At 40.1% G+C, this 24,945-nt stretch overlaps 1 protein-coding gene across 7 annotated transcripts in view; it reads right to left on the reverse strand.

Moving 5' to 3' along the window:
• Nucleotides 1–17,543: 17,543 nt before the first annotated feature.
• The window catches only part of CNOT6 (CCR4-NOT transcription complex subunit 6), a 69,510-nt gene continuing 62,108 nt past the window's right edge, over nt 17,544–24,945 (reverse strand). For all 7 annotated transcript variants that reach the window (XM_025446607.3, XM_049116460.1, XM_025446606.3 and 4 more), the window contains 2 exons: nt 23,954–24,156; nt 17,544–21,568 (listed from right to left, as the gene is read on the reverse strand). In XM_025446607.3, the coding sequence (XP_025302392.1) occupies nt 21,356–21,568; nt 23,954–24,156 (416 nt within the window). In that variant the 3' untranslated portion in view covers nt 17,544–21,355. The remainder of the gene's footprint in view (nt 21,569–23,953; nt 24,157–24,945) is intronic.

The raw sequence follows: 24,945 nt of genomic DNA on the forward strand, positions 1-24,945 counted from the left end.
TGGGAGAGGCGGAAGCAGACTCCTCCCTGAGCAGGAAGCCCAACATGAGGCTCGATCCCAGGCTCCTGGGATCATGATCTGAGCTGAAGGCAGATGCTCAACCAACAGAACCCCCCATGTGCCCCTATTTTTTAATTTTTTTTTTAATTTATGGAAGAAGATATCCACCTACCAAAGCAGAAGTACTGATGACCCCACAAAAGCCATACTACAGACCTGCTTCCTTTTATAATAATGTCATGGACATCGTCACAAGGCATTTTTGTTGACATGTCCGGTTACGTCTGTAGGATTAATTTCTAGAATGAGATTTGTACACAAGGAGATTACAAGATGGATGCTTGATCTCTGAGGCCTCTTAAACACCACTAGGGATTTCTGTTTCTACAGAACTTTGTAAACACTGGTAATTTTTGTCCCAAAGTATTCTCTTGTCTTCTATCAAATCATTAGAAATTTCAAAACAATTTTAGTCATTACTTGCTTGAAAACATGGTGCTTGCTTTCTCTGTGCTTGACTTGACAATGGTCATTAGAAATTAGAAGGTTAGCTCCCATCAGTGAGATTAGAAAGATACTAGAGACCTTTTCAAATTTAATTCTTATGATTTCCCGTTAAGCATATGCACTTACTTTATTCTCTCCCAAATTTCTACTAAAAATGGACTAATAATAATTATTTCAAGTTGTAAACCCACAAAGGCAAAGAAAACTGGCCAGAAAACAACAATGACAAAACAAGCCAAAAATTTTCTAAATGATAAATAAAATGGATGAACGGGATACTCACATGCAGAAACAAACAAACAAAAAAACAATGCAATTGAACTCTTACATTATACCATATACAAAAACTAACTCAAAATTGATCAATAACCCAGATATAAGAGCAAAAAACATAAAACTCTTAGAAGAAAATATCAGGATAAATCTGCATGAACAAATCTTGGCTTCGGCAACGGATTTTTAAGATATGACAACAAAAGCACAAACAAGAAAAGAAAAAGCAGGTAAATTGGACTTCACCAAACTAAAAACTTTCATGCATCAAAGAACACTATCAAGAAAGTGAAAAGAAAAATAACCTACAGAGTGAGAGAAAATGTTTACAAACCATTTATCTGACAAAGGTCTAGTATGCAAAATATATAAAGAACTCTTATAACTCAAAACAAAAAGACAAAGAACCCAACTCCCAACAAATAGACAAAGGAGTTTAATAGACATTTTTCCAGAGAAGATATAAACAGCCATCCATCGTTAAGGAAATGCAAATCAAAAACATAATTAAGGTACAATTTTATTCATACTAGGATGCTTAGAATAGGAAACCAGGAACTATTGGTGAGGATGAGAAAGAATTGGAAACCTCACATAAAAAACAGTAGAAACAGTTTGGCATTCCTCAATAGGTTAAACATAGAATGAGCACATGATCCAGCAATTCCACTCCTGGGTATCTACTGGAAGAAGTGGAAGCAGGTATTCAAATAAGTACTTGCATATACATGTTCATGACAGCACTATTCACAAGAACCTAAAGGTGTAAATAGCTCCCATTGGTGGGTAAGCAGGTGGTGATGTGTACATAGAACACTCAACCACAAAAAAGAATGAAGCAATGACACCTGCGACAACATGGATAAACCTCAAGGTATTATGCTCCCTGAAAGAAGCCAGACACAAAAAGTTGTGTATAGTATGATCACTTTTTTTTAAAGATTTTTTTTTTTATTTCTATGACAGCACAAGCAGGGGGAGTGGCAGGCAGAAGGAGAGGGAGAAGCAGACTCACAGCTGAGCAGAGACCCCGACATGGGACTTGATCCCAGGACCCTGAAATCAAGACCTGAGCTGAAGGCAGAGCCTGCCAGGTGCCCCTGTATTATCACATTTATATGAGACACCCAGAATAAGCAAATTCATAGGGACAGACCTCGGTGTGATGGTTTGGCAGGAGGTGGGGAGGAGGCAAGAATGGGCAGGAACTTAATGGGTATGGGGTTTCATTTTGGAGTGATGAAAATGTCTTGGAACTAAATAGAGGTTATGGTCGCACAGCACTGTTTGCTTTTAAATAGTTAATTGTATGTTACGTGAATCTCATCTCAATAAGAATTTAACTTTAGCAGACAAACAATAGAGCAATAATTTCCCAGGGGGAGTGGTAGGTGGAGGGATTGGCAGTGCCAAGGAAGGGGAACCCCATGGTCTGGGAGGACACTGCCCCATGTAGGGCTCTGAACGGGTAGGTTGGGCAAGGGATGGACACGGGCTTACTGGTTGATGGTCCTATGAGTAGAGCAGCTGAAGCCCAGGGAGCCTTCCCACACCCTACACAGCTGGTGACCAACCCAGTCTCATCCTGGCTGGAGCCTGAGGTTGACCTTGATCCTTCGGGAAAACTGGAGGAGAGAGTGGGACACATGTAACTCAGGAGGAGGTAATTTCCTGGACAGAATTCTCAGAATGGGGCAGCCCCTGGGGCCCTCTCGCCAGAATGGAGCAGAAGGACAGAAGACTTGAAGGGGTGTCTCTGTAAATGTCCTCATCTTATAGAGGATCCCAATGAAACCTTCTGTTGGGGAGTTTGGGAAGAATTAGCAAAAGCAGTAGACAAAACTTGGAAAATAAAAGTACGAGGCACTTGTGTTTGATATCAGGAAAAAAATTTACCAAAAAAATGTTAAACGTGACCTCATGAACTACTTTTATTGCTCCCTCTTATCTCAGATGTAATTGAATATTTGCAGGGGGCACTTGCCCTGGGCACCAGAAGCAAAGATGGAAGCCCAGTTGGGGACACAGTGACATGGTTTGGCTCTGGAGAGGAAGGTCAAGAAAGTTCAGATTCCAAGTATCTTCGCTCCATGAGTCTGCGTCAACTCTTAACCATCTTCTCTGGTTGGGACCCAGTTCTCGTTTAGTGCATTTGAGAAGGTCAGATAAAGCTCAAAGAAAAGCCACCTGCCCCAGTCCCCCAGTGTTATGCTTGTAGTGCCATTAGGTGGGTCTTGCCCAAGAGCCCAAGGAATTCTGCCTTGATTCAGCCCTCCCTTTGTGACCCCCAGGGAGGAACAGCAGAGAAGAACAGAATGCCAGAGTACTTGGAGCCCTGACCCACAGAGCCTGGAGCCTGGGCCAGAGCCTGGAGTCTAGATTGTGGGCCCGAGGGGCTGCTTCCCTGGACTGTACCCATGAAAGATGAGGGGCCAAGGGGCAGAGAGGACCAGCACTGGCTGAACCACAGCCACTTGGATAGAAGTCAAGGAGCAGTGGGACTACCAATGAGCAGGACCCCTCAGCCACACAGGACACGGACAGGCTGGCAGGAGCCATTGTCTCTGGGGGCAGCAGTGGGCCAGGCGCAAGCATCCACACAGCTCCTATGCCTGCAGGAAATCTGGTCCATCCTGTTCTTTTTTCTGTAAACCCACTCTGTCTAACAGCTAAAAGTGTGGATGACCAGGCGGGGAGAGCCATCAGGACCTCCTGACCGCCCGCTATCAGAGGCAGGTCCATGGCTCCTTTGTATCCTGAGATCTGCTCCCGAGATACAGCCCCCAGAACTGTGAAATGGGTCAATAATTAAGTCGACTCTGAGGACCCATTGACCCAGAATCCTGCTCTATTTCAGTGCTGCCCAAGCTCTGCGGTCAGGGGTGTGCTCCGGCGACTGGTGGCTGAGGAGTCTAGGTGAAGCCAGCAATGCCACCATGTCCAGGGTTTAACCAACAAGAGAGCAGCTCCATCTGCAATTCCCACAACCAAATGTTACTGGAAAGTCGTGGCTCAGGTCCCCACAGAGAATGGAGCCTGACCTTGGCTCTCCATTTCTCCACGAGGCTCCGGCTGAGATTCCCCACCCCCACCCCCAAGGCTCCAGTGGGCCTGGGGTCCTCAGGCTGCGGCCGTACCCCAGCGGTTGGCTGGCCCTGGGGCTGCTAAGGCTTTCTCTCAATCCCAAACCAGGATGAGCCACGCCTGCTCTTTTGGGATCCATGTGTCTAAGCCTCAAAGGAATAAGAGGCCTGTGAGAACATTCCAGCAGTGCCACCCGCCCCACCCAACACATGCACACAGTTGGCACACTTCCCTGGCGATTCTCTGCAGCTTCTCCTTAAGCTACATCTCCTCAGCCAAGTGGAGGCAATGTTCCCAGCAGGGGACACTGCCAGGAAACGCTGAAGCAGAAGGCGAGACCTCCTAGCTGTGTCCACAAACTTTTCTGGCTTTCTCCTCAGCCCCAGCACCCTTTCCCATGGCAGGAGGCACAGTCACCCTGACTGGTGGGAGGACAGTAATCCCAGCTGCCAGCCCAGGCTTTGCCAGAGGGGGCTGGCCAGAGAAAGCATCTGTTTGGTGAATGCTGGGGGCACTGCGGGTGCGGTGCAGGGTGAGCTGCTTTTCCCCCTGGCTGCACCCTTCACCCCATCTGGCACTCCCATCGAACTGTGTCCCAGCATCCCTTAGGAAAAAATCTCCCAGAGGTGAAGTTTCACAAGTTGAAAATGCGTTTCCTATTGCAATTACTTCAATGATCAACAAAACATAGATTTATAATGCAAAAGACCCCCCCCCAATAGCCAAGGAAAAATATAAGGATTGGGTGAAGACCACTCGTGTGTGCCCACGCTCATCATGGCTACCCTAAACCCCACATCTGTAGGCGGGGAGTGCAGAGCACCTGAAGAGGTAACTGCCTGTGGCCCCACCAGGAGGAAGGTCTAACCTGGGGAGCCAGGACCCCCCACTGTACAACATTTCCATGGTCTGGCAGCTGGAGGGATGGACTGGGGCCACTTCTGCCCCTTCCTCACCCGGGCCCACTGCTGGAAGACCAGCTGGGGTCAAAATAGAAAGCTCTCTGCAAAGGCAAAGGCCTGGGTGGGCCTCATGCCCACAAAGCATAGCTGCATTCATGCTTTGGCTGAAGAGCCCGGCCTCTGGCCCAGGGGATCCTACCAGCAGGAAGTCCCTGGGCCCCAGGCCGGGTGGGGGAACGGGCTTCCCAGGGCCCCCCAGCTTGTGCTGGCCAGGGCTCTATTAGCGGAGCAAACAGCGTGTTTCTCGGGAGGACGTGGTGGGTGAGGCTGCGCCTGGGGCACGGGTGAAGACGGGGTACACGAAGCTCTGCGCTCAGGAGCAGCCGTGGAGCCCAGTGCGCCCTGGGGCTCGCCCTGCCCTCCTGGTGCTCTGCCACCGCAGGGAGCGCTCAGCTCGTTGCCACCGGGGCGGGCAGCGGCGGCAGGGCCCAGCTCGTCCGGGGCCCCAACCGTAGCCGGCCCGCACCCTGTTGCCTCTGCCCTGGGCACCTGGCCACTCCTCTGCTTACTGCCTCCAGGGGTCCTCGTCCCTCTGGCCGTGGACCAGAGCGTCTCATGGAGGGTTCCAGGATCGTGTGGCCGAGCTGGGCCCTGAGGCCATGGGGGCCGTGAAGGTGCGGCTGGTTATGTGGGCACTGCAGGCCCTCCCAGGGAGGGCACCCGCTCCCCGCTGCCCTCCCCCCACTGAATGCAAACACCCCGCTCCTCAAAATGCTACAAAGGCTACAAAGACGGCCAGGGAAAGCTCACTGCCCAACCCCAGGGGAAGGTCAGCCTCGGGTGGGAACTGGGTTGACCCTATATGAAGGGCAGGGGGGCTGCAGAGGGCCCCAGGGGCATGGCCCTTCCAGGAACTCCGCCCGGGCCCCCTCAGCTGCTTAGTGGCAGTGGGCGGGGGGCCCTGACGTGCCCTCGCTGAGCTGAGGATGGAGTATCCCTGCCTGGGGACAAGATGCTGCCATCTGCAGACTGGGGACCTGCTGCCCAGCTCACCATTCGAGTGCTTCCCCAACTCTCCCGATAAACATTGATTAAGAGCAGCTTTGGGGCTGACTTCTTGCCTTGCTAACCATCCTGTTCCTCCCCTGCTGGCAGTGGTGGTGCTAGAGAGGGGCTGGCGGTGGGATGCCCCCCCCCCTCCGGAGGGGCACTGCTGGGATCATGGTGGGGCGGGGTGCCTGTGTGTGACAGACCCTTCTGACACGTGGCAGGTGACATAGAGCTAGTAATTTAAAGGTGGCAGGCGTTAGGCAAGTATGTGTTAGTTAAAACCGGGATTTTTTTAAATCACCTGTTACACTCTGCACAAGCCTCCAAACAAAGCGATTTGTTGCAAATATTTCAAAGTTGTTTTATTCCCTGGAATGAAGCAGGAATTTGATGTTTCCCTGGGGCTTCTGATAGTTTCACTGAAATAAGTTAGTGGCTTTGATTGCTTCTGTTCTACTGGAAGACCCACGTTTCTGGACAGATCCCCAGCATTGATGGGAAGGCGCCAGGAGCCAGGCATTGATGTCTCAGGAGAAACTTCCCAGAAAACTCCTTTTTTGTTGACAACTTATAAGTTAAGGAAAAGGATAGCTCTGCTTCACATTTCCTGGGAGGGGCTCTCCCTGGTTTGACTACCAACCCACCAGGGACAATCTGAATCCATTTGTATCTGTTTTATATGAAAACAAGGGTCTGGCTTTTTTCTCTATTTTGACAAGGATATTTGGGGATTATAGATGGAGGAGGGTGCATTTTGACAAGTTCACAGGTCAACCTAGAACAGGGAGCTCATCAGGAACCAGATTAAATTTAAATCTCTCATCAACACCACAGCCCCCAAGATTCTCAAGTGTTCTGAGTCTTTGTGTAAGGATCTAGTCTGGACAAAAATAAACCAATAAGGAGATGAATCACTGTGCATGTCTGGTGAAGAAGGCAGTGGGGACATGATGTGACCTGACATGACCACAGGCCAATTTCTTCCAACATTACATATGTTCCTCAGTTAATGCACCATATTAAAATGTCCAAGGGGATCACTGGAAGAACGCCGTGTGCTACAGGAGCTTGTCGGAAATGACGGTGGGCTTGGGGCCTCAGCCAAGGACCCCTCCTGAGATGGCCCTGGGACCTTCTACTGCTGGAGCCTTCCCAGGGAAACAAGGGAAGGGAGATCACCAAACTTAGTAGCAGAGGGAGACCATGAGTAACATCTGAAGTCCTGAGGTTGGGCAGCCCAGGTGGCTCAGCGGTTTAGCACCGCCTTCAGCCCAGGGCCTGATCCTGGAGACCGGGGATCGAGTCCCATGTCGGGCTCCCTGCATGGAGCCTGTTTCTCCCTCTGCCTATGTCCCTGCCTCTCTCTGTGTGTCTCTCATGAATAAATAAATAAAATCTTAAAAAAAAAAAAAAAAAGAAGTCCTGAGGTTAATTGCAATGGCTAGCTTCCTCTCCCCTGTAGATTCCTAGGAAGAAACCAACCATAATCCTGGGGAAAGAGGGAATATGGTGGAAAGTAGGATTTCCTTAAATATCTTATTTTGCCCATTTGACTTAGTAACTATTTTTTTTTTTAAGATTTTATTTATTCACAGACACAGAGAGAGGGGCAGGGACAAAGGCAGAGGGAGAAGCAGGCGCCACGCAGGGAGCCCAATGTGGGACTCGATCCCGGGTCTCCAGGATCACACCCCAGGCTGCAGGCGGTGCCAAACCACTGCGCCACCGGGGCTGCCCATAACTATGTAATTATTTCACATGATTCTAAAAGGCCAAATAAAATTTTTTCTTAAAAAACTTCTAAAAATAGAGATAACAAAAAATGAGAAAAGAAACCTAACTTTCAATCTAGTGGTGCTATAATCTCCAAAGAGTATTCCTGATTGGCTGAGTTGGAAGATTGTGCGACTCTTGGATCTCAGGGTCAAGAGTTCTAGTCCCACACAAAATGCAGAAATTAGTAAAAACAAACAAAAAAACTTAAGAAGAAAAGAGTAACTATTTCAAGTAACATGAAAAAATAGTAATTTAACTCGACATTTTGGAAGAGGCAGTTAACAGCCCAAGGGTGACAAACCTGAGACATCTGGCAAAGTGGAAAGGGAATGTTGATAGAACTCAAAATTTGAACATAAAGTATAATTATAATTGCCTGGTGTATTTTAGCTGTAGAGGGACAATATCTCTTATCTCTACCCCCTGAAAATATCTAGAAATGGGCCAATCCTGGGGCAGTGTTCTCCAGTTGTTCTCCAATTTTGTTCTTTCCTTGCACCCAGATTGTGGCCTCAAGATACCATTTCTCACTGAAGGAGAAATTTCTTTGGAGAAATGGCTGGTTCCAGGTATGGAGCAGGAAATGTGAAAGGTGAACCTAGAATATCTTTTCATACCAGAATAGAAGTAAACTAATAGAGATTACCAGGATTCTGCCAAAAAGACACAGAGACCAGTCTGAGTAAGTCTCACACTGGCCAAGGATAGGGAGTATAATGGTGGTGAGTGCAATGATGACACTCATCAAATGTTTAAATCCATGTTTTTGATACGGGGGGTGGGGCGCGGGGGGACAGCCTGTTTGGTAACCTTTGGAGGACACAATAAATTCATTATTCTGAAAACTGAAGAATATTTCAAAGTGCAAAGTTAAAAAAATTAAAAGACAACTGAGAAAAGATATGCAATACACGTTGATTGATTAAAGGGTAAGTAAGTATGCTGGGTACATAAAGAATCATGAATTAACCAGAAAAGGACAAAATCCTCAACAGGCATAAAATCATAAGGGGAACCTGAAGTAGCAAAAAAAAAAAAAAAAAAAAGCCTGTTATTAATAAAGGAAATATAAACAGAAATCACAGTGGGTTACCACTATATCCATCAGATTGCCAAAAACTAAGACAAAAAACTGAGTATTGGCAAGGTTGGAGAATAGTAACATTTTATAAACTTCTGGTGGGAGAGGGGACAGAAACACTTTGGACAGAAGTGAGCATCTCTAGTAAAGTCAAACACACACATGCCCCAACCCCTAACCATTCCAACCCTCAGGACTTCACTCCGGAGAAGCTTGCACACAGCGGCACCTCCCAGAAAGTTCAGATCAGAATAATTTGTAAGGGCTGGGGGAAGGGCAAAGAAAACTAGAAACAACTCAAAGATACTTGCAAATAAGGGTAGATACTGGAATATTCATACCATGCAAAATCACAATGCAGCTTACCACTACATGCATTAACACGAGTGACTCTCAAGTAACTCAAGTCCCAGAAGAAAAAAAAAGATTTCATTTGCCTTTTGAGATAATTTATATACACCATAAAATTTATGGTATGTAATTCAGGGGAATTCTTAGAGTATTCAGTGTTCTGCAACTATTACTACTATGCATTTTCAGAACATTTTTATCACTCCAAAAAGAAACTCAGGTCTTCTTTGGAGAATGTCTATTCAAATTCTTTACCCATTTTTAAATTGGGTTGCTTTTTCATTGTTGAGTCATAATTGTTCTTTATATATTCTGGAAACCAGACTCATCAAATACATGGTTTACAAATATTTCCTCCTATTCTGTGGACTGTGGTTCCACTTTCTTTTCCCTTGAAGCACAAAAGTTTTAATTCTGATGAAATCTAATTTACCTCTTTTCTTCCCCAAGCTTGCACTTTAAGATGTCTTATCTAAGAAACTATTACTCAACCCAAGGTCATGAAGATTCATACCTGTTTTTTTTTCCCCCTAAGGGATTTTAGTTTTAGCTCTTACATTTAGATTTTTTAAAAATTCCGTTTAGTTACTGTACATGGTGTGAGACTGAAGTCCAACTTCATTCTTTTTGCTTCTGGATATTCAGTTGTCCAGCCCCATTTGTTAAAGACACTATTCCTTCTCCTAATAAGATGCCTTGGTTATCTTTGTCTCAAATCAATTGACCATAAATATAAGGGTTTATACCTGGCCTCTCAATTCAATTCCATTGATCTATATGCTATTGTTAGGCCAAAACCACACTTCTTGATTTTTGAAGCTTTGTAATACATTTTGAACTGAGGAAGTTTGAGTCTTCCAACTTTGTTCTTTCTCAATATTCTTTGGCTCTTTGGAGTTCCTTGGATTTCCATGAATTTTAAGATCAGTTTGTCAATTTCTGCAACAAACAAAAAGCCAGCTGGAATTATGATAGGGACCAGAGTTAAATCTATAGGTCAGTTTGGGGAGTATCATCATCCTAGTAGTATTAAGTGTTTCAGTCCATGGACATGAAGTCTTAATACTTATCTAGGAGTCTTCTTTCAATGCTTTATAATTTTCAGTGTAATCTTCTATTTCTTTGGTTATATTTCTTCCTAGTATTTATTTTTATTGTAATATAATTACTTTTTTTTCTTTGCTAGTGAATAGAAATGCAATGTTTATTGTATATTGGGCTTATTCCTAATAAACTTGCTGAATTCATTTATTAGTTCTAATAGGTTTTTGGTGTGTAGACTACTTGGGGTTTTCTATGTATGTACAAGATTATGTCATCTGCAAATACAGTTTTTCTTCTACTTCTCTGATCTTACTTTTTATTTCATTTTCAAGCCTTATTTCCCTGGCTAGAATTTCTAGTACAATGTTGAAGAGAAGTGAGAAGAGTGAACATCTGGTCTTTTTTCTGATCTTAGAAGGAAAGCCTTCACTCTCACCATTAAGTAGGATGTCAGTTGTAGGTTCTTTGTAAAAGCTCTTTATTAGGCTGAGGAAGTTCTCTTCCATTCCTAGTTTGGTGTTTTTGTTTTCAAATGAAAGGTCATAGAATCTTGTCAATTTATTTCCTGAGGCTAATGAGATGATCTTGTGGAATTGCCCTACAAACTATTGATAGAGTGTATTACATTAACTGGGGATATTATGCCCATATTGCATTTTTTAAGGTAAATCCCATTTGGTCATGTTGCATAATCATTTTACATATTGCTGGATTTAGTTTCCTTCTATTTTGCTGAAAATATTCCTAGCTGTATTCAAAAGCAACATTAGCTTTTGATGTAGTTTTTTTCCATGCAACGTCTTTGTCTGGCTTTTACATAAGAGTAATATTGGCCTCACAGAATGAGCTAAGTTGTTCCTTCTAATTTTTGGAAAGGATTGTGAAGAATTATTTATTCTTCAGTACCTGGAAGACATCACCAGTGAAACCACTTGGACCTGGGCTTTTCTATATACTTTTCATTTTTAATTCAATTTCTCGTTAAATATTTATTTGGATTTTTTAAAAAAAGATTTTATTTATTTATTCATGAAAGACACACACACACACAGAGGCAGAGACACAGGCAGAGGGAGAAGCAGGCTCCATGCAGGGAGCCCGATGTGGGACTCGATCCCAGGACTCCAGGATCACGCCCCGGGCTGAAAGCACGTGCTAAACCGCTGAGCCACCCAGGGATCCCCTATTTGGATTTCCTATTTCTTGTCAGTTTTGGGAATTTGTCTATTTCACCTACATAATCTCAGTCATTAGACTACAACTGTCCATAGTATTCCATAATAATTTTCATTCTATAAGGTTGGTAGTAATGTCCCTCCTTCAATTCTAGATTTTAGTAATCTTTTTTTTCTGCTCAGTGTAAGGCTCATCAATTTTGCTGATCTTTCCAAAGAATCAACTTTTGTATCTGTTGATTTCGATTTTTCTATTCTCTATTTCATTATTTTTCACTTGTCCTTATTATGTCCTTTCTTCTGCTTGCTTTGAGTTTACCTTGCTCTTGTTTTCCAGTGTTTTGAAGTGGAAGATCAGGTTACTGATTTGAGATCTTTTAAAATGTAGGTATTCATAGCTACAAATTTCCCTTTATGTACTGCTTTCACTGCATCACGTAAGTTTTGTATATGGTGTCTTTTCATTTATTTCAAAGTATTTTCTAATTTATCTTCAGATTTTTTTTTCTTGTGGCCCGTTGGTATTTAGGAGTACAGTTTAACTTCCACATATTTCCAACAAATTTCCCAACTTTCTTTCTAGTTTCACTTCATTGTGATCAGGGAATATACTTGGTAAGATTTCCATTCTTTAAACTTACTGGTTTATGGCATAGCTGATGGTCTACTGAAGAATGTCCCATGTGTGCTTGAGAAGACTCTGTACTCTGATATGGTTAGGTAGAGTATTCTATACTGTTATGTCTTCTTGGTTTATAGTGTTCAATCCACTGGGAATAGCGTTTTGGGCAATGATTAACATCAATCATCTATCCATTTCATTCTGTCAGTTTTGCTTCATGTAGTTTGTGGTTATCGTTTAGCAATGCTCATGATTGTAAAATGTCCCTCTTTATCTCTAGTAATTTTTTTTGTTTTCAAATCTGTTTTGTCTTATTAGTATAGCCACACCAAGGTATGTTTGCACACCTTCTTCCATCCTTTTACTTCAACCTGTGTCTTTAAATCTAAAATGTGTCTTCTGTAGTTAGCATATGGTTCGATTATTTTTATCTAGCCTGACCTTTATTAATCCATTCACATTAATATTGACTTATGCCTATCATTTTACTTTTTTGTTCAGTCTCATACCTATTTCTCCTACTTTCTGCATTAATATTTTTAGTGTAATATTTAAATAATTACATAAAACATAATTGAAAAAGTAGATTCATATATCCAAATTATCCCAAATATACTTGTTTTCTCATAACTGAATCATTAAAAGTCATTAAAAAAAATTTCAAACCGGGACACCTGGATGGCTCAGCAGTTGAGCATTGGCCTTTGGCTCAGGGAATGATCCCAGATCCCAGGTCCCAGGATCGAGTTCAGCATCAGACTCCCTGCAGGGAACCTGCTTCTCCCTCTGCCTGTGTCTCTGCCTCTCTGTCTCTCATGAATAAATAAAATCTTTTAAAAAAATTTTCAAACAACATCAACAAAGCCAGTTTAATTCTTTTATAATCTATTTAACTTCGTAGCAAAAGTTTATCAACTTCTTTCCAAGTTAAGAACATTTTTGCTCAAGTACTAATCATCAGCTTGAGTAACATCCAATTCAAATTTGCATATATTAAAAAGCAATTCTAACTTACCAAGATACCAACAAAGTATTCTTCAGGTTTTACTTGCAGTTTTAGCAGCCAATTTGCAAAATGTGATGACACTTAAAATGTTAGAAGCAGCACTCTTGGTGTTCACACAACTTTGTGTTGTGAAGTTCAACATGAATTCTTGTCCCTGTCTGTGAAGATCACAAATACCCTTTCTTCTTGGAGCTTCAATTTTGGTTCACTCATTTGCAGCTTGATACTACTAAGAAAATGTGTATCATACTGACATGATTTGCTTTTAATTACTGCATATTTTGCAAGCATTTTTGTTGCAAAATAATCTTAAATCGCTATTAAAAGAACTGTAAACCATTGTTAAAGTTTCTTCATAATTCAACCAATGAGTATTAGTAAAGATAAGACCATTAAATTGCCTTCTGTCCTTCTGAATAGTCTCCACAAGCTGGTGAGGGTTCCTTGCTTTCGAACTATCCTTAATTTTAGCAATTATGACACTTTTCAGTTTGTTTCAGGAAATTAAGTGCAACTATTTTCAATATGCATCATAAAGTGAAACAAAACAACAAAGGGAATCCAAACTCATTAAATTCCAATCCAGATTTTTGACCTAATGCAGCTGGAACACTATCTGTAGTGACAGAAGCGATCTTTCTTCATAACTAGAAGAAATCCTTTGGAAGATGTAAAAGATGCAAATATATCTAGGTTTTAAGTCTGATTTTAGGCTGAGAATTCACATTTCTTTGTAAATTGGAAGTCCTTTAAGAAAAAGCATACACAAAGTATTAACTGGTTAGTGTCTTTTGTATCACACAATTTATCTAAAGCTAGTAAGCACTTTCAACTTTTAAATTTTGAACAATCTTTAAGAGTACTAGGAAGGTCTTATATTCTATAGGTAACAGCTGGCATAACTGAAACTATTTCATTTTTGTAAAATACTTTGTGTCATTTTCTAACAAAATTTCCTTAATGGAAATATATTTTTTATACTGCACCTCTATTAAAATGGCTTTTTCCTGTGGAAGAATACAAGCCTTTTTACAGCTCGCCAAATCTATAAGCTCATATCCTGTTATAAAGAGTTTTTAAAAAACGACATTTCTGTTAGACTTCTAATTATTTCAGGTGATTAATTTCATTTATTCTTTTTTTAACTGTTGGCAGGAAACATTAAATTCACTAAGTATTTGAAGAAAATGTATCTTAATGTTGCTCACTTTATTTCTTTACACAGGTTTTTCCTTTTCCTCTGATGCAACAAGTTGCGATTGTTCATCATGAAATTCGTGATAGACATTCTAGATTTTATTGTTCCAATTGTGTGACTAGCTTACTTCTGTATTAGCACTGATTTTAAAGTTAACAATTTGTCTGTACTTATTTTTTAAACCAGAAAAATAATTTATATTAAAATGAAAAAGGCATCTCAATTACTAATGGTCTACATTGGCACAGTAACTCATGGTGCTAGCAGAAAGGATTCAAACACATTATAATGTTACTCTGGCTAGTAAAATATTGTTAGGAGGAGTCAATTCTTTGACATCAATTGGTCATGTGTTTACGGGTTTCATGTCTTATACAATGTTTCAGATAAAGGGAAATTTGGTCCTATCACAATAAAGGTTCATTTAACCAAAAAACGTCTTACAGTTCCCGTCATACATGCCATATCTGAAGTGCTCAAAAGGCACATGTGGCTAAGGATGCCATATTGAACATAGGTCTAATCTGCTGCATGACAGGAAACTTAACAAGGCTTAGAATTCCTGGATTCCTTCCATTTGTTATAAGCTGCTCTATGAAAGTATCTCCTAACACCTAGTAACTACTTAACTATCCAGTTAGAAGCACACTGGATCTGTTTTGCAAACTAAACTATGAAAATAATGCAAAATGAAGTAGTGTAGCTTGAGAAACAATTCTTTGCCTAAGTGTTTTCGTGAGGTCATTAAAGAACAAATGAGGGCCTTGGTGGCAAATACTTCTTAAGACATGGTGAGTCAGGGTTTGTCTAATGAAAGTAATGAGTGACTGAACAAAACTCACGTGTCTTCACCCACAAGGGATGAGGGACAAATCGAGGTTCTTATTGACTTCTGAACATTTCAAATTCCCTTTCCTTTTTTCTCTTATTGCCCTGCAAGCCATCCTCAGCTTATCTATCAAGTGGACCATGCCAGAGCCAGTTAACTAGTTTTACAGTTTTAACTCACCCTCCAAAGCACTGCTTAATAATAACCTTTCTAAAATATAAACCTGGTAATGTTGCACCTACTTAAAAGCGTTATATGGCTCTTTATCACCACCTACAGGTTTAAGTTCAAACTTTATATGGTTCAAGGTTCCAAAGGCATCCAGTGTTCCACTGTTAGTGTGCTTCCCACTTCAAGATTCACCTCATGTTGAAACTCATAACTACCCACGATTCCATGAAGAGTTTTACTATAGCTATTATTCAGCTGGGAAACAGGTTTTTAGTCCTTTAAAAGTAGCTCTAAGGTGACCTCTGGAAAATTTTGTAGGTTCATGTAGAGAAATTTGCTCCCTCCTTAACTATTATGCCTTTAGTACATGTTATATTAGATTTTAATGATCGATAAGCAACTTAAAGTCAGAGATCATGGCTGATTAAGTCTCTATTTCCAATCATAATGCAGTGTCTGAGAAGAAGAAATTCATTATGTGACCAAGAAAGGTACATTAATAACTCTGATCACCAAAAACGGACCAACTACACATAGTGCCCTCACCATCTGAGCTGCTCAGAGTTACAGCAGGCAAGCATTGTGGTCGAGGAGAGAAGGGCTCTGGTAACTCACAAAGCTATGTTGAGTACATGTCCCCCACACACCTATGTCACTGCCCTGAGAACCAGCCACCTGAATCAGCATGAGTATTACAAGGGAAGTAAGCCCTGCATCCTGCTTTGGTCACACTATCATTCCTTTTCAATGTCCTTAACAGACCAGGTTTTCAAGAGTTACACAACGTTGAGAAACAGTACGCGTAGGGTTGCCACACAGGGGGAGATGCTCAACCGACAGGGCTGTCGGGCTGGTGGATGAGACATTAACTAAGACACAGCTGTGCTGTGCTGACAGGCTCCCTGGGGCCTGCAGCTTATTCACTGTGCTACAAAGACTGACAAGTATCTGGCATTAAGAACTCTCCAGCCTGCCCACCTCCGGTCATGTTGATGTGGTGAGCACAATTTCTTGTGACAAGCTCAAAATAATTTAACAGCTTTAAAATACATTAGAATGACTTGAAGTTTGCCTACTTTAAAAAAAGGCCATTTCCTTAATTATTTGATTTGAAATGTTAATGTTGCTGAAGAAACCACAGAAACCGGTTCACAAGCCATCTTGTAATCCAGCAGTTTTCCCAATTCTTACAAACTGGTTGATCAGTCATTTGGGGAACAATTTAAACATTTTGTTTCACTATTTGGAGGAAATTAACTTAGCTATTTCTCCAAGTCTCATAAAAATTCTAGTAAAAACAATCCTCTGCAAGATTCTCCTAACACATAATCTGTTTACTAAAACTGTCTTCACAGTGCTTATGAAACCTTATTTTAAAATCAATTTAAAAAATAAAATCAAATTTGAACGCCTAGATAATATTCCAAAATGGGAATTCTCAGTACTATAACATCATTACCTAGAACACAAAAGCTTTATTCTGAATATATTTCACTTTACGTTCCCTTAGGTACTTGGTTCCTCTAAAGAACATAAACTAGAAATGATAAAGTAACACGGACATAGTACTTTTCTATACACTTACTTTTGGGCAATTTTAAGGAGAAACAAAACTTGTTACAGAGATAAAACTATATATTAAGGATTGGGTAGAAGATGTGTACTTTGAAAAAGTGGACAATGGGGCACCTGGGTGGCTAAGCAGTTGAGCACCCACCTTTGGCTCAAGTCGTGATCCTGGAGTCCTGGGATGGAGTCCCACATCAGGCTCCCTGCAAGGAGCCTGCTTCTCCCTCTGCCTGTGTCTCTGCTTCTCTCTGTGTCTCTCACAAATAAATTAAAAAATACTTTAAATTTTTTTTAAATTAAAAAAAATTAAAAAGTGGACATCTTGGCAAAAATTCATTGTCGTCTGATTTTAAATGATTTTCTTCTAGCATCTACACTAAAAATTACAATTATAGAAGTAGTTTCTAAAAAACAAATGGACTTTTTCTGAAGAGCTGGGAAGTCACATTTTTAAAGTTTATACATACAATAAAATATACATGTGAAAAGTAGAACATCTAATGAATTAGTATAACCCCACCAACACAATGTTTGTTACTGAATTTAAAAGCATTTATTTAAAATATATCAAACTCCTTCCAAAAGACGGAAGACATATGAGCCCATTTCTTATATTAACGAGGTATATGGTAACAACAACAAAATTCCTAAATGCAAATGCACCATCAGGTGCCTAAATATAAAACTGAACTTTGGCAAAGATAGAGTGTTATACAGAAAAACACAACCAAAGCACCATTTCCCTGTATCATGGTCCTGGTCCCCCATCCACTCTGCCCCCTTCTCAAAGGGTGAGCTATAACCCTGTCCCAGATAATCCAGAATTTTAAGTATGTGGTCTGCTGACTAACAGTTATTTTTCTCAAACCTTAGTACTACAACTATACAAATTACACTTCTAAAAATTTGAAACAGATATTGAATTTATTGGTTGGCTATGAGTAGGAAAATACATCAGTAAAGAAAAGAGACCCTGTATATAAATATAATACTAGCTAGTTACAATTTGACCAAGAAGGTTCCACTGAAAAGAACAGTAAAAGCCCTTGTTACCACTAGTCCATAGGTACATATTCGGTTTCCCATCACCCTTATCAAAGAGCTGCCTAGGCAAATGCGACATTCTCTGAGCTTTAGTGCAGATAATATGCTGGGTTTTGTTACATGAATGGTAAACAAAAATTAGTCCAGTGCATTACACAATATAATGTACTGTGAATAAAGACTACTCTATTTTAGACACTACTTCAACATACCGGTTATTAAATTTTATGTAACCAAAAAGAAGAGCAAAATGAACATCTTAAAAAATACTGTTTACGAGCAGGGGAGAAACACTTGCTAAAGGTGTTCTTTGAATTATCTGCAGCACCTGTACTGAAAATTCTGATTGATTTGTTAAAGGAACAGACTGCTTTAACTGTTTTGCCTAAGTTGGATTTGTCTGATACATTACATGACCCCAAAACCTTAAAAGTCACTATGGAAATGAATTCCATGAATTTAAATAGTAAAAAATGGACTACTACAACTGGAATTTATTACTGAAAACCTGAATCTTAGAAGAGCTTTGAAATGTTAATTCCAACATTTAGAAGTGCATTACACCCAAATTAATAATGTCTTTAGGTTTCAAAGTGCTAACTCAAAATAAGTTTTCCTGGCTGTCACCAAATCAAGAGTAAAAACACATTTCTTGGAGATTCTCCTTGCCTGTCTTATAGGACTATGAAAGCTGTAATCAACAATTTATTTCTACAAGTTTAAATTATGCCATAAATTAATTTTGATGAACATTATTTAAATTCTCAATGCATAAACAATTACCAATAATACGGTAAAATGTACTTCAAGAGATTTACAACAAGGAATTGTGTGCCTCCAAATTTCTGATCAGTAAAAACAGAAAAGATACCCCCAAAATTTCTGTAGAACATTCATAAAATGGACTTATCCCCAGCAAGAACACTGAAATTACATTATGGCAACATCACATTAAATATATTGTTACAGAATTTTGAAAAAAATCTATACTGAGGAAATGTACTAGTTTTATTGCATTTTAAGGAGTATGAATTACTGAAAATTCTTCAGGACACTGAAAATGTTTAGAATACAAAACCTTGCTTCACAAAAGTTATCAGCCTATTTTGGTGACTGTTTATTCTTTACAGACCCAAAATATTTCTTCCTCTTTTGAAGGTTACAATTTTAAGTCTACACTCTTGGTTCAATTTATCACTATGTAAGATGGAGTAGCAGTTCAAACATATCCACAGAATGCAGTGTGCCCAGAAGAGGCAAGAACAAATAGTTTCAAGACATAACAGGCCCTTATATCTTACTATGCTGCCCCCAAGTTCAAATATATCGCAGACAATAACAAATACAGATGACAACATTTTGTGTAAAGCTCAAACCTTTAGCATCTAACAAGTGCACTCTAGTTCCAGCATCTATGAAAAGAATACATCCTCTATTAACAAAGACAAACGAGTAAGTGCTTCTCCGCTCCCCTTCCATAAAGCTCTCTGGACCATAATGCAGATCATAGGAAAAGTGGTCTCCCTTGCCTCATCAGTCCAACCAGCTCCAGCTTGCCCTCACTGGAAATTGTCATGATGCACATTACCAACACAGTGTTTAGGAAAAATGAGTAAACACATCTTTTATTCACACCTTACAAAAAATAAAATAAAAACGAAAACCCCATAAAAAGTTATGCATTGGTTCTACATCAATAATACCAGCTTTCCAATGTATTGATTATAAACTGGATATGTCTGGTGTCAGCACAACTTAAACAAAAAGCAAAAACTAAAAACCCATCACAACAAAATCTTTAAAAACCTCAAAGGAAAAACCAGGTCCCAGACAAAGATTCAAGATCAAAGCCTTTTGGAAAATTCTTAAAAAAAAAAAAAAATCATTTATTTAAACGGTATGTTATTTTATTTTCTCTTAAAAACAGAATAAGCACATTTAAGTGCTAAATATTTTTCATAAAATTTTAAGTCATTATCCAAAATGACTCATTTTCTGTATAAAAATTGTTAAAAACATTTCAACATGTTCTTAATGCTCACATGTTATCCTTTTGCTCCCCTGCCTGCAGTTGAAACAAAAGCAGTTAGACCGAGTTCCCTCTGAATTCATTTGATTTTTGAGAGAATGAATGAGAACAGAACACATACAAGTTAACTTTGCAAAGTTAAAAGCTGGCTTTAATCTCTAATCTACCACTGACACTATGGGAAAATACAAGGTACAATATAACTTTTATCTTGGGTGAACTATTATGTCTTAGTCACTTTATAAATGATCTGAAGAATTGTCTTAGGGACCTGTTTTGAAAACACATCTCATTTACACTGCTTCATGAATGGAAAATTGCTTTTTTAAAAAAAAGGAATGATTAAAAAAAAAAACATAGAGACGAAGGAATATATGGGAAACAAAAAGAATTCACATGATAGTAGTATTCTGGGTGACGGACAGCACTGTGCAAGGACACCATGAAGCAGTGCTTGGGTCTGGTGAGCCAAGACCCAGGGACCCACCCTATGGAACACGTTCCAAAATGTGATATTCAATGCTTCACAATGGGAGAAAAAGCCACAGCTTATACAAAAGCGTTTTCATAAAATTCTCACAAATGTTAAACAGTATTTAAAAAATATAAAAGAGGATGCACAGATTTTCTCTGCATGCACAGGCAGTGCTTGGTGAGAACAAACTGAGGCAGGCACAGTGGAGACAGGACAGGAAATGTCTCCAAAAGGAGTTAAGAAGCTGCATCCAAGCAGCTGTAATTTTTTAACTTCAAAAAGTTAAAGATTTAAAAATATCAGAATGTACATATATCAACCATTACATTCAGTCCATAAATGCCTACAGATTATTCACTGCTCAGCTTATCTGTCCTAGTAGATAGTTTTTGTAAAAACCCAGGAATTCATGGGTAAGTTGCCTCTGGTCTGAGAAAATGTCCAAAGCTTTAAGCAGATTTAGATTTAAAGAGCAATGTTCTCAGTTTAAAAATAAAGTAGTACAAAAGGGCTAACAAAAACCCTAACAGTGCAAATCATCAGCAGAGAAAGTCTGTTGCAACTTCTTTTACAAGCTGGCCTTTATAACACATGAAACAGTAAAAAAACTTAGCCTTAGTTTACAATACAATCATTTCCAAATCTGATTTTTTTTAGTACAAAATTTCATAAATCAGGTCTTCTGTGGATCATATACAATCATAAAGGCTAAATTCAAAGTCTCTATTTTACAAACAAGTCTGAAAAGGGAGGGAGTGGAGTATGGAAGAATGGTCTCTGGATGTTATTACTGGCCTCAAAAAAGTAGTGCTACAGATTTCTGTGCAAAGAGAATATGCTGTTCAAATATTTTCCTATTTCAAGGCATGAAAATATTATATTGGATAGAAGAAACAGGAAAATTACTTGTAACAAATTAAAGATAGGTGTAAACACACCAATCCCTGTCTAACAGTATATAAAGCATATTGGGCTCAGAATTTGTCTGTTGCTAGCACCTGGCTTTCATACTATATCCTTATCAAATAATCAAGATTGAAAATTCAAATCATCAAGGAAAAGGAAAAAAAAGAAAAAAAAATGACAACCCTGGTGGCCATACCTCACTCCCCTATATTCAGATTTTGAGTTTAAAAGTGAAATTGAGGTCGTCCTCTGAAGGTACTTGACTACCTCCTGCCAGGAAGGTGAATGCCATTAACTTGGGGCAGGAAAGGCAGTAAGAGCTCCAGTTGTGCAAAAAGTGAGAAGTGGTCGGAGGGGATGAGTGGGTGTGGGCAGCCGCTGATATTATTCTCAACTAGCCAATGGTGGTCCAGAGGTCCTAGGATGCCTAAAGTGTTCAGCTGAGGTTTAGAATAGAAGATGTAGTCAATTATACCCTGAAAAACAGAAGGAAAAAAAGATGAGGGTTTATATAAGATAATACTGAAACACGAGAGCTCTCAAGACATACCCTGCAGTCATCTTGGGTAAACAGAGAAAGTGATTAGCACATGGGAAGAGGTACTACACAAACCAAACGGTCCCCCAGGTGTCAAATCCAGCAGAATGAAGACAGTTTAGGGATGATTATCATTCATTCTTCCTCTTTTCTGCACCTTTTCACAATCTTTTTTTTTTTTTTTTTAATTTATGATAGTCACACAGAGAGAGAAAGAGGCAGAGACATAGGCAGAGGGAGAAGCAGGCTCCATGCACCGGGAGCCTGATGTGGGACTCGATCCCGGATCTCCAGGATCGCGCCCTGGGCCAAAGGCAGGCGCTAAACCGCTGCGCCACCCAGGGATCCCCGCCTTTTCACAATCTTTAATGAGACCTACAAGTCCTTCATGGTATGGCCTCGGCATCTCTCTCTTTTAAAAGATTTTATTTATTTGAAAGAGAGAGGCAGTGACGGAGAGAGAGAGAGAGAAAGAGAACGAGTGAGAAGAGGAAAGGGAGAAGCAGTCTCCCCGTTGAGCAGGGAACTCCCTCCATCCCAGGACCCTGGGATTCATGACCTGAGCCAAAGGCAGACATTAAACTGAGCCACCCAGAAACCCCCTGGCTTCTTTCCTAACTTGATTTGTACTATTTTCCCATGCTTACTACCCTATTAGCATGCTAGCCATTTTTTTAGGGTGGGGAGAAGGACATTCCTTGTAGGTATCAAGCTCCATCCTGCCCCAAGGCATCCACACACGCTGTGCCCTCTGTCTGGAACACTTTCTTCTATGTGTCATTTGGCTAATTTCTTCTCAGCCTTCATGTGGAGTTCAAACACTTTCAAAAGTCCTTCCTGAATCTTGCCCTCATGCACTCACTACTTGCCAGCACCTCTAAGTCTCTTTTCTTGCTCATGCACTCCCCAAGGTATAACTACACATTCACTTGTACTGTGGAGACGGGTCTCTCCCACCAGACTGTGAGCTCCACAAGGGCCGGGACATCTTGTCCTGTCTGTTCCCAGCAGCACCCAGGCCCAGCATTGGGCACCCAGCTGACCACCTCTCAGTTTGCCCCTCTCCTCCTTGTAAAACTTCAGCCTCTCCTAGACATGCTTTCAGCTAAAAATATTTAAGCACATTCGAGTATCTTCCTTTTATTTCTGTTATCAGCAACAGGAACAGAAAGAAAACAAAATCCCTAATGTCTCCCACCATTTGGTCATCATCACTCCTCCCCTCTTTTTCAATCACTCTGCTTCAAATAAGAATCTCAAAGTTGGTTTTTACTACCTCATTGCCCAGTAATATCCTTCACTTCGCCACATTCTAGTCTTCTTGCCTACCCCTCCAGTGAAGCCTCCCTCACCAACAGCTCTTTGAAGCTTACATAATGCTTCTTTTTCCCTAGAAAAGGCCTTCTTGTCTTGGCAGTTAGGCTCCTACACTGTCCTGGATCTCCTCCTCCCTCTGGTTACTCTTCTGTCATTTATTGTTCATTTTCCCCAGAGTCTGCTCCAGCCTCTCTTCACCTCCACGCACTTATCTGTTAAATTATCTAAGGGTTAAATTATCTACAGTACTATGGCTCCTCCAAAGTCCAATAAAAAAAGTTTCAAGTTCTTCCACAGTTTCTCAAAGAAGTCTAAAAGCCCTTAACAGCAAAATTAAGAACCAGTTAACAGTAGTATTTAACACTCTAACACACAATCTAACCTGAATGATGATTTTCCCAGGAGTTTAGAAATGGAAAACTAAGATTTAAGAGCAGAAATGCAAAAAATGGTTAAAAAGAACAGATGAATGCAAGTCCTAAGCAACCAATGATATTAAAAATGAGGAGAAGCACTAAGGCAAGGCTCTACATTGTAAGCTTAATTAACTGTGTGTGAAGGCATATAAATAAATATAAATTATATTATTAAATGGCTAATATAAACCACATTTTGGCACTCAAAGAGTAGTTTCAGTTAAAATATGAGAGATGAAATATGTCACTCCAATGGACACCAAATTAGATACTATGGTACTTTCTGAATAGCTGTTAAGTAATGAACATTATTATAACATAATTGTCCCCAAACAGTGACAGTTAAACTCAGGATTTATTATCATTATTTCATCTGATTTCTTACCCTGACTCTAATAGGTACCTACCAAGTAGGAATGGGACACCAATCACACAGAATTCCACAGAAGAATAATAAGAGAATACTGCTGTCAACTAATTCAACATGGTTTACTTCTAGTCTGAACACACATCAACATTTCAAAGACATAATAAAGTTACAAGACTCTCCAAAAAATGGAGGTTTGAAAAGTTTCTCAATCTCAAGTCACCTTGAAATCGAACGTGTAATTTGTGTAAGGCATCAGGCCACTCTCATAGGCACTCTTTAACTTGAAACCATGAGTGATCCTTCCATTGGTTGTCCCGTTTTTCCCATTACAGCTGAAATTTGTAAGACTTTCATTGTATCTCAGTTCTTTAAAGTCTTTATGATTTGTTTCTACTCCACCAGTGCTCAAATATTCTACAACACCTATAATGAAAACACAGGTATTTTGAAAACTGTCAAGTATAATATGCAGTGTACAAAACTAAAAAAATATAATAGTAAATACTTTGTGCCACACAGTCCCCCTTTCTAAAATGTCTTGTTTTTTGGTCTGTTTTTTTTTTTTTTTTCCCACATTTCCCAGAACTTATCTAAATCTATTTTTACACGGTTTTGATCCTAGTATACTGAATATTTTATACTTTGCTGTGGTGTTTCATAGTTGTTATAGTAGTTCCTTATTTTTTAAAAAATTCCTGTGGTTTTACTTTTTAAAAAGAATTAACTCCATAATCAACATCTTAGTATCTAGGTTTCTACCTATGTTGAATTATTTACTTGGTATGAAATACCAAGATTATGATTAAATGTGGTGTTATACATATTACCAACAATGGAAGAGAATGCTACCAGCTAGATGGGCTCTGCAAATAGTTATTCTACTTTTCATTTAACTAGTTAGCAAAGCTGGACATCTTCTCATGTGTTTGCTATTAAAATACTGTATTTTTTCAACACTGAAATAAGGCTTAATAAGTATTATTTGAGTAGATTCTCTTTTTGCCCCTCAGATGCTCTGTAGTTAAACAGAAGGCAGAACACATGCGGAGAAACTGTCAGAGAATAATCCCCACTGCTTCAGCAGCCGTGTCCCCAGAGAGCTGGATGAGATGGGCTGAAGAGTTATGGATCTCAGATACCTTTACTTGCCCTAAAAATACATTTTAATAGTTTCTATCTTCTTACTGGCTCTCATCCATCATGGTGTCAACG

This window comes from Canis lupus, chromosome 11, assembly GCF_003254725.2.
Source record: "Canis lupus dingo isolate Sandy chromosome 11, ASM325472v2, whole genome shotgun sequence".
Taxonomy (NCBI): Eukaryota; Metazoa; Chordata; class Mammalia; order Carnivora; family Canidae; genus Canis; species Canis lupus.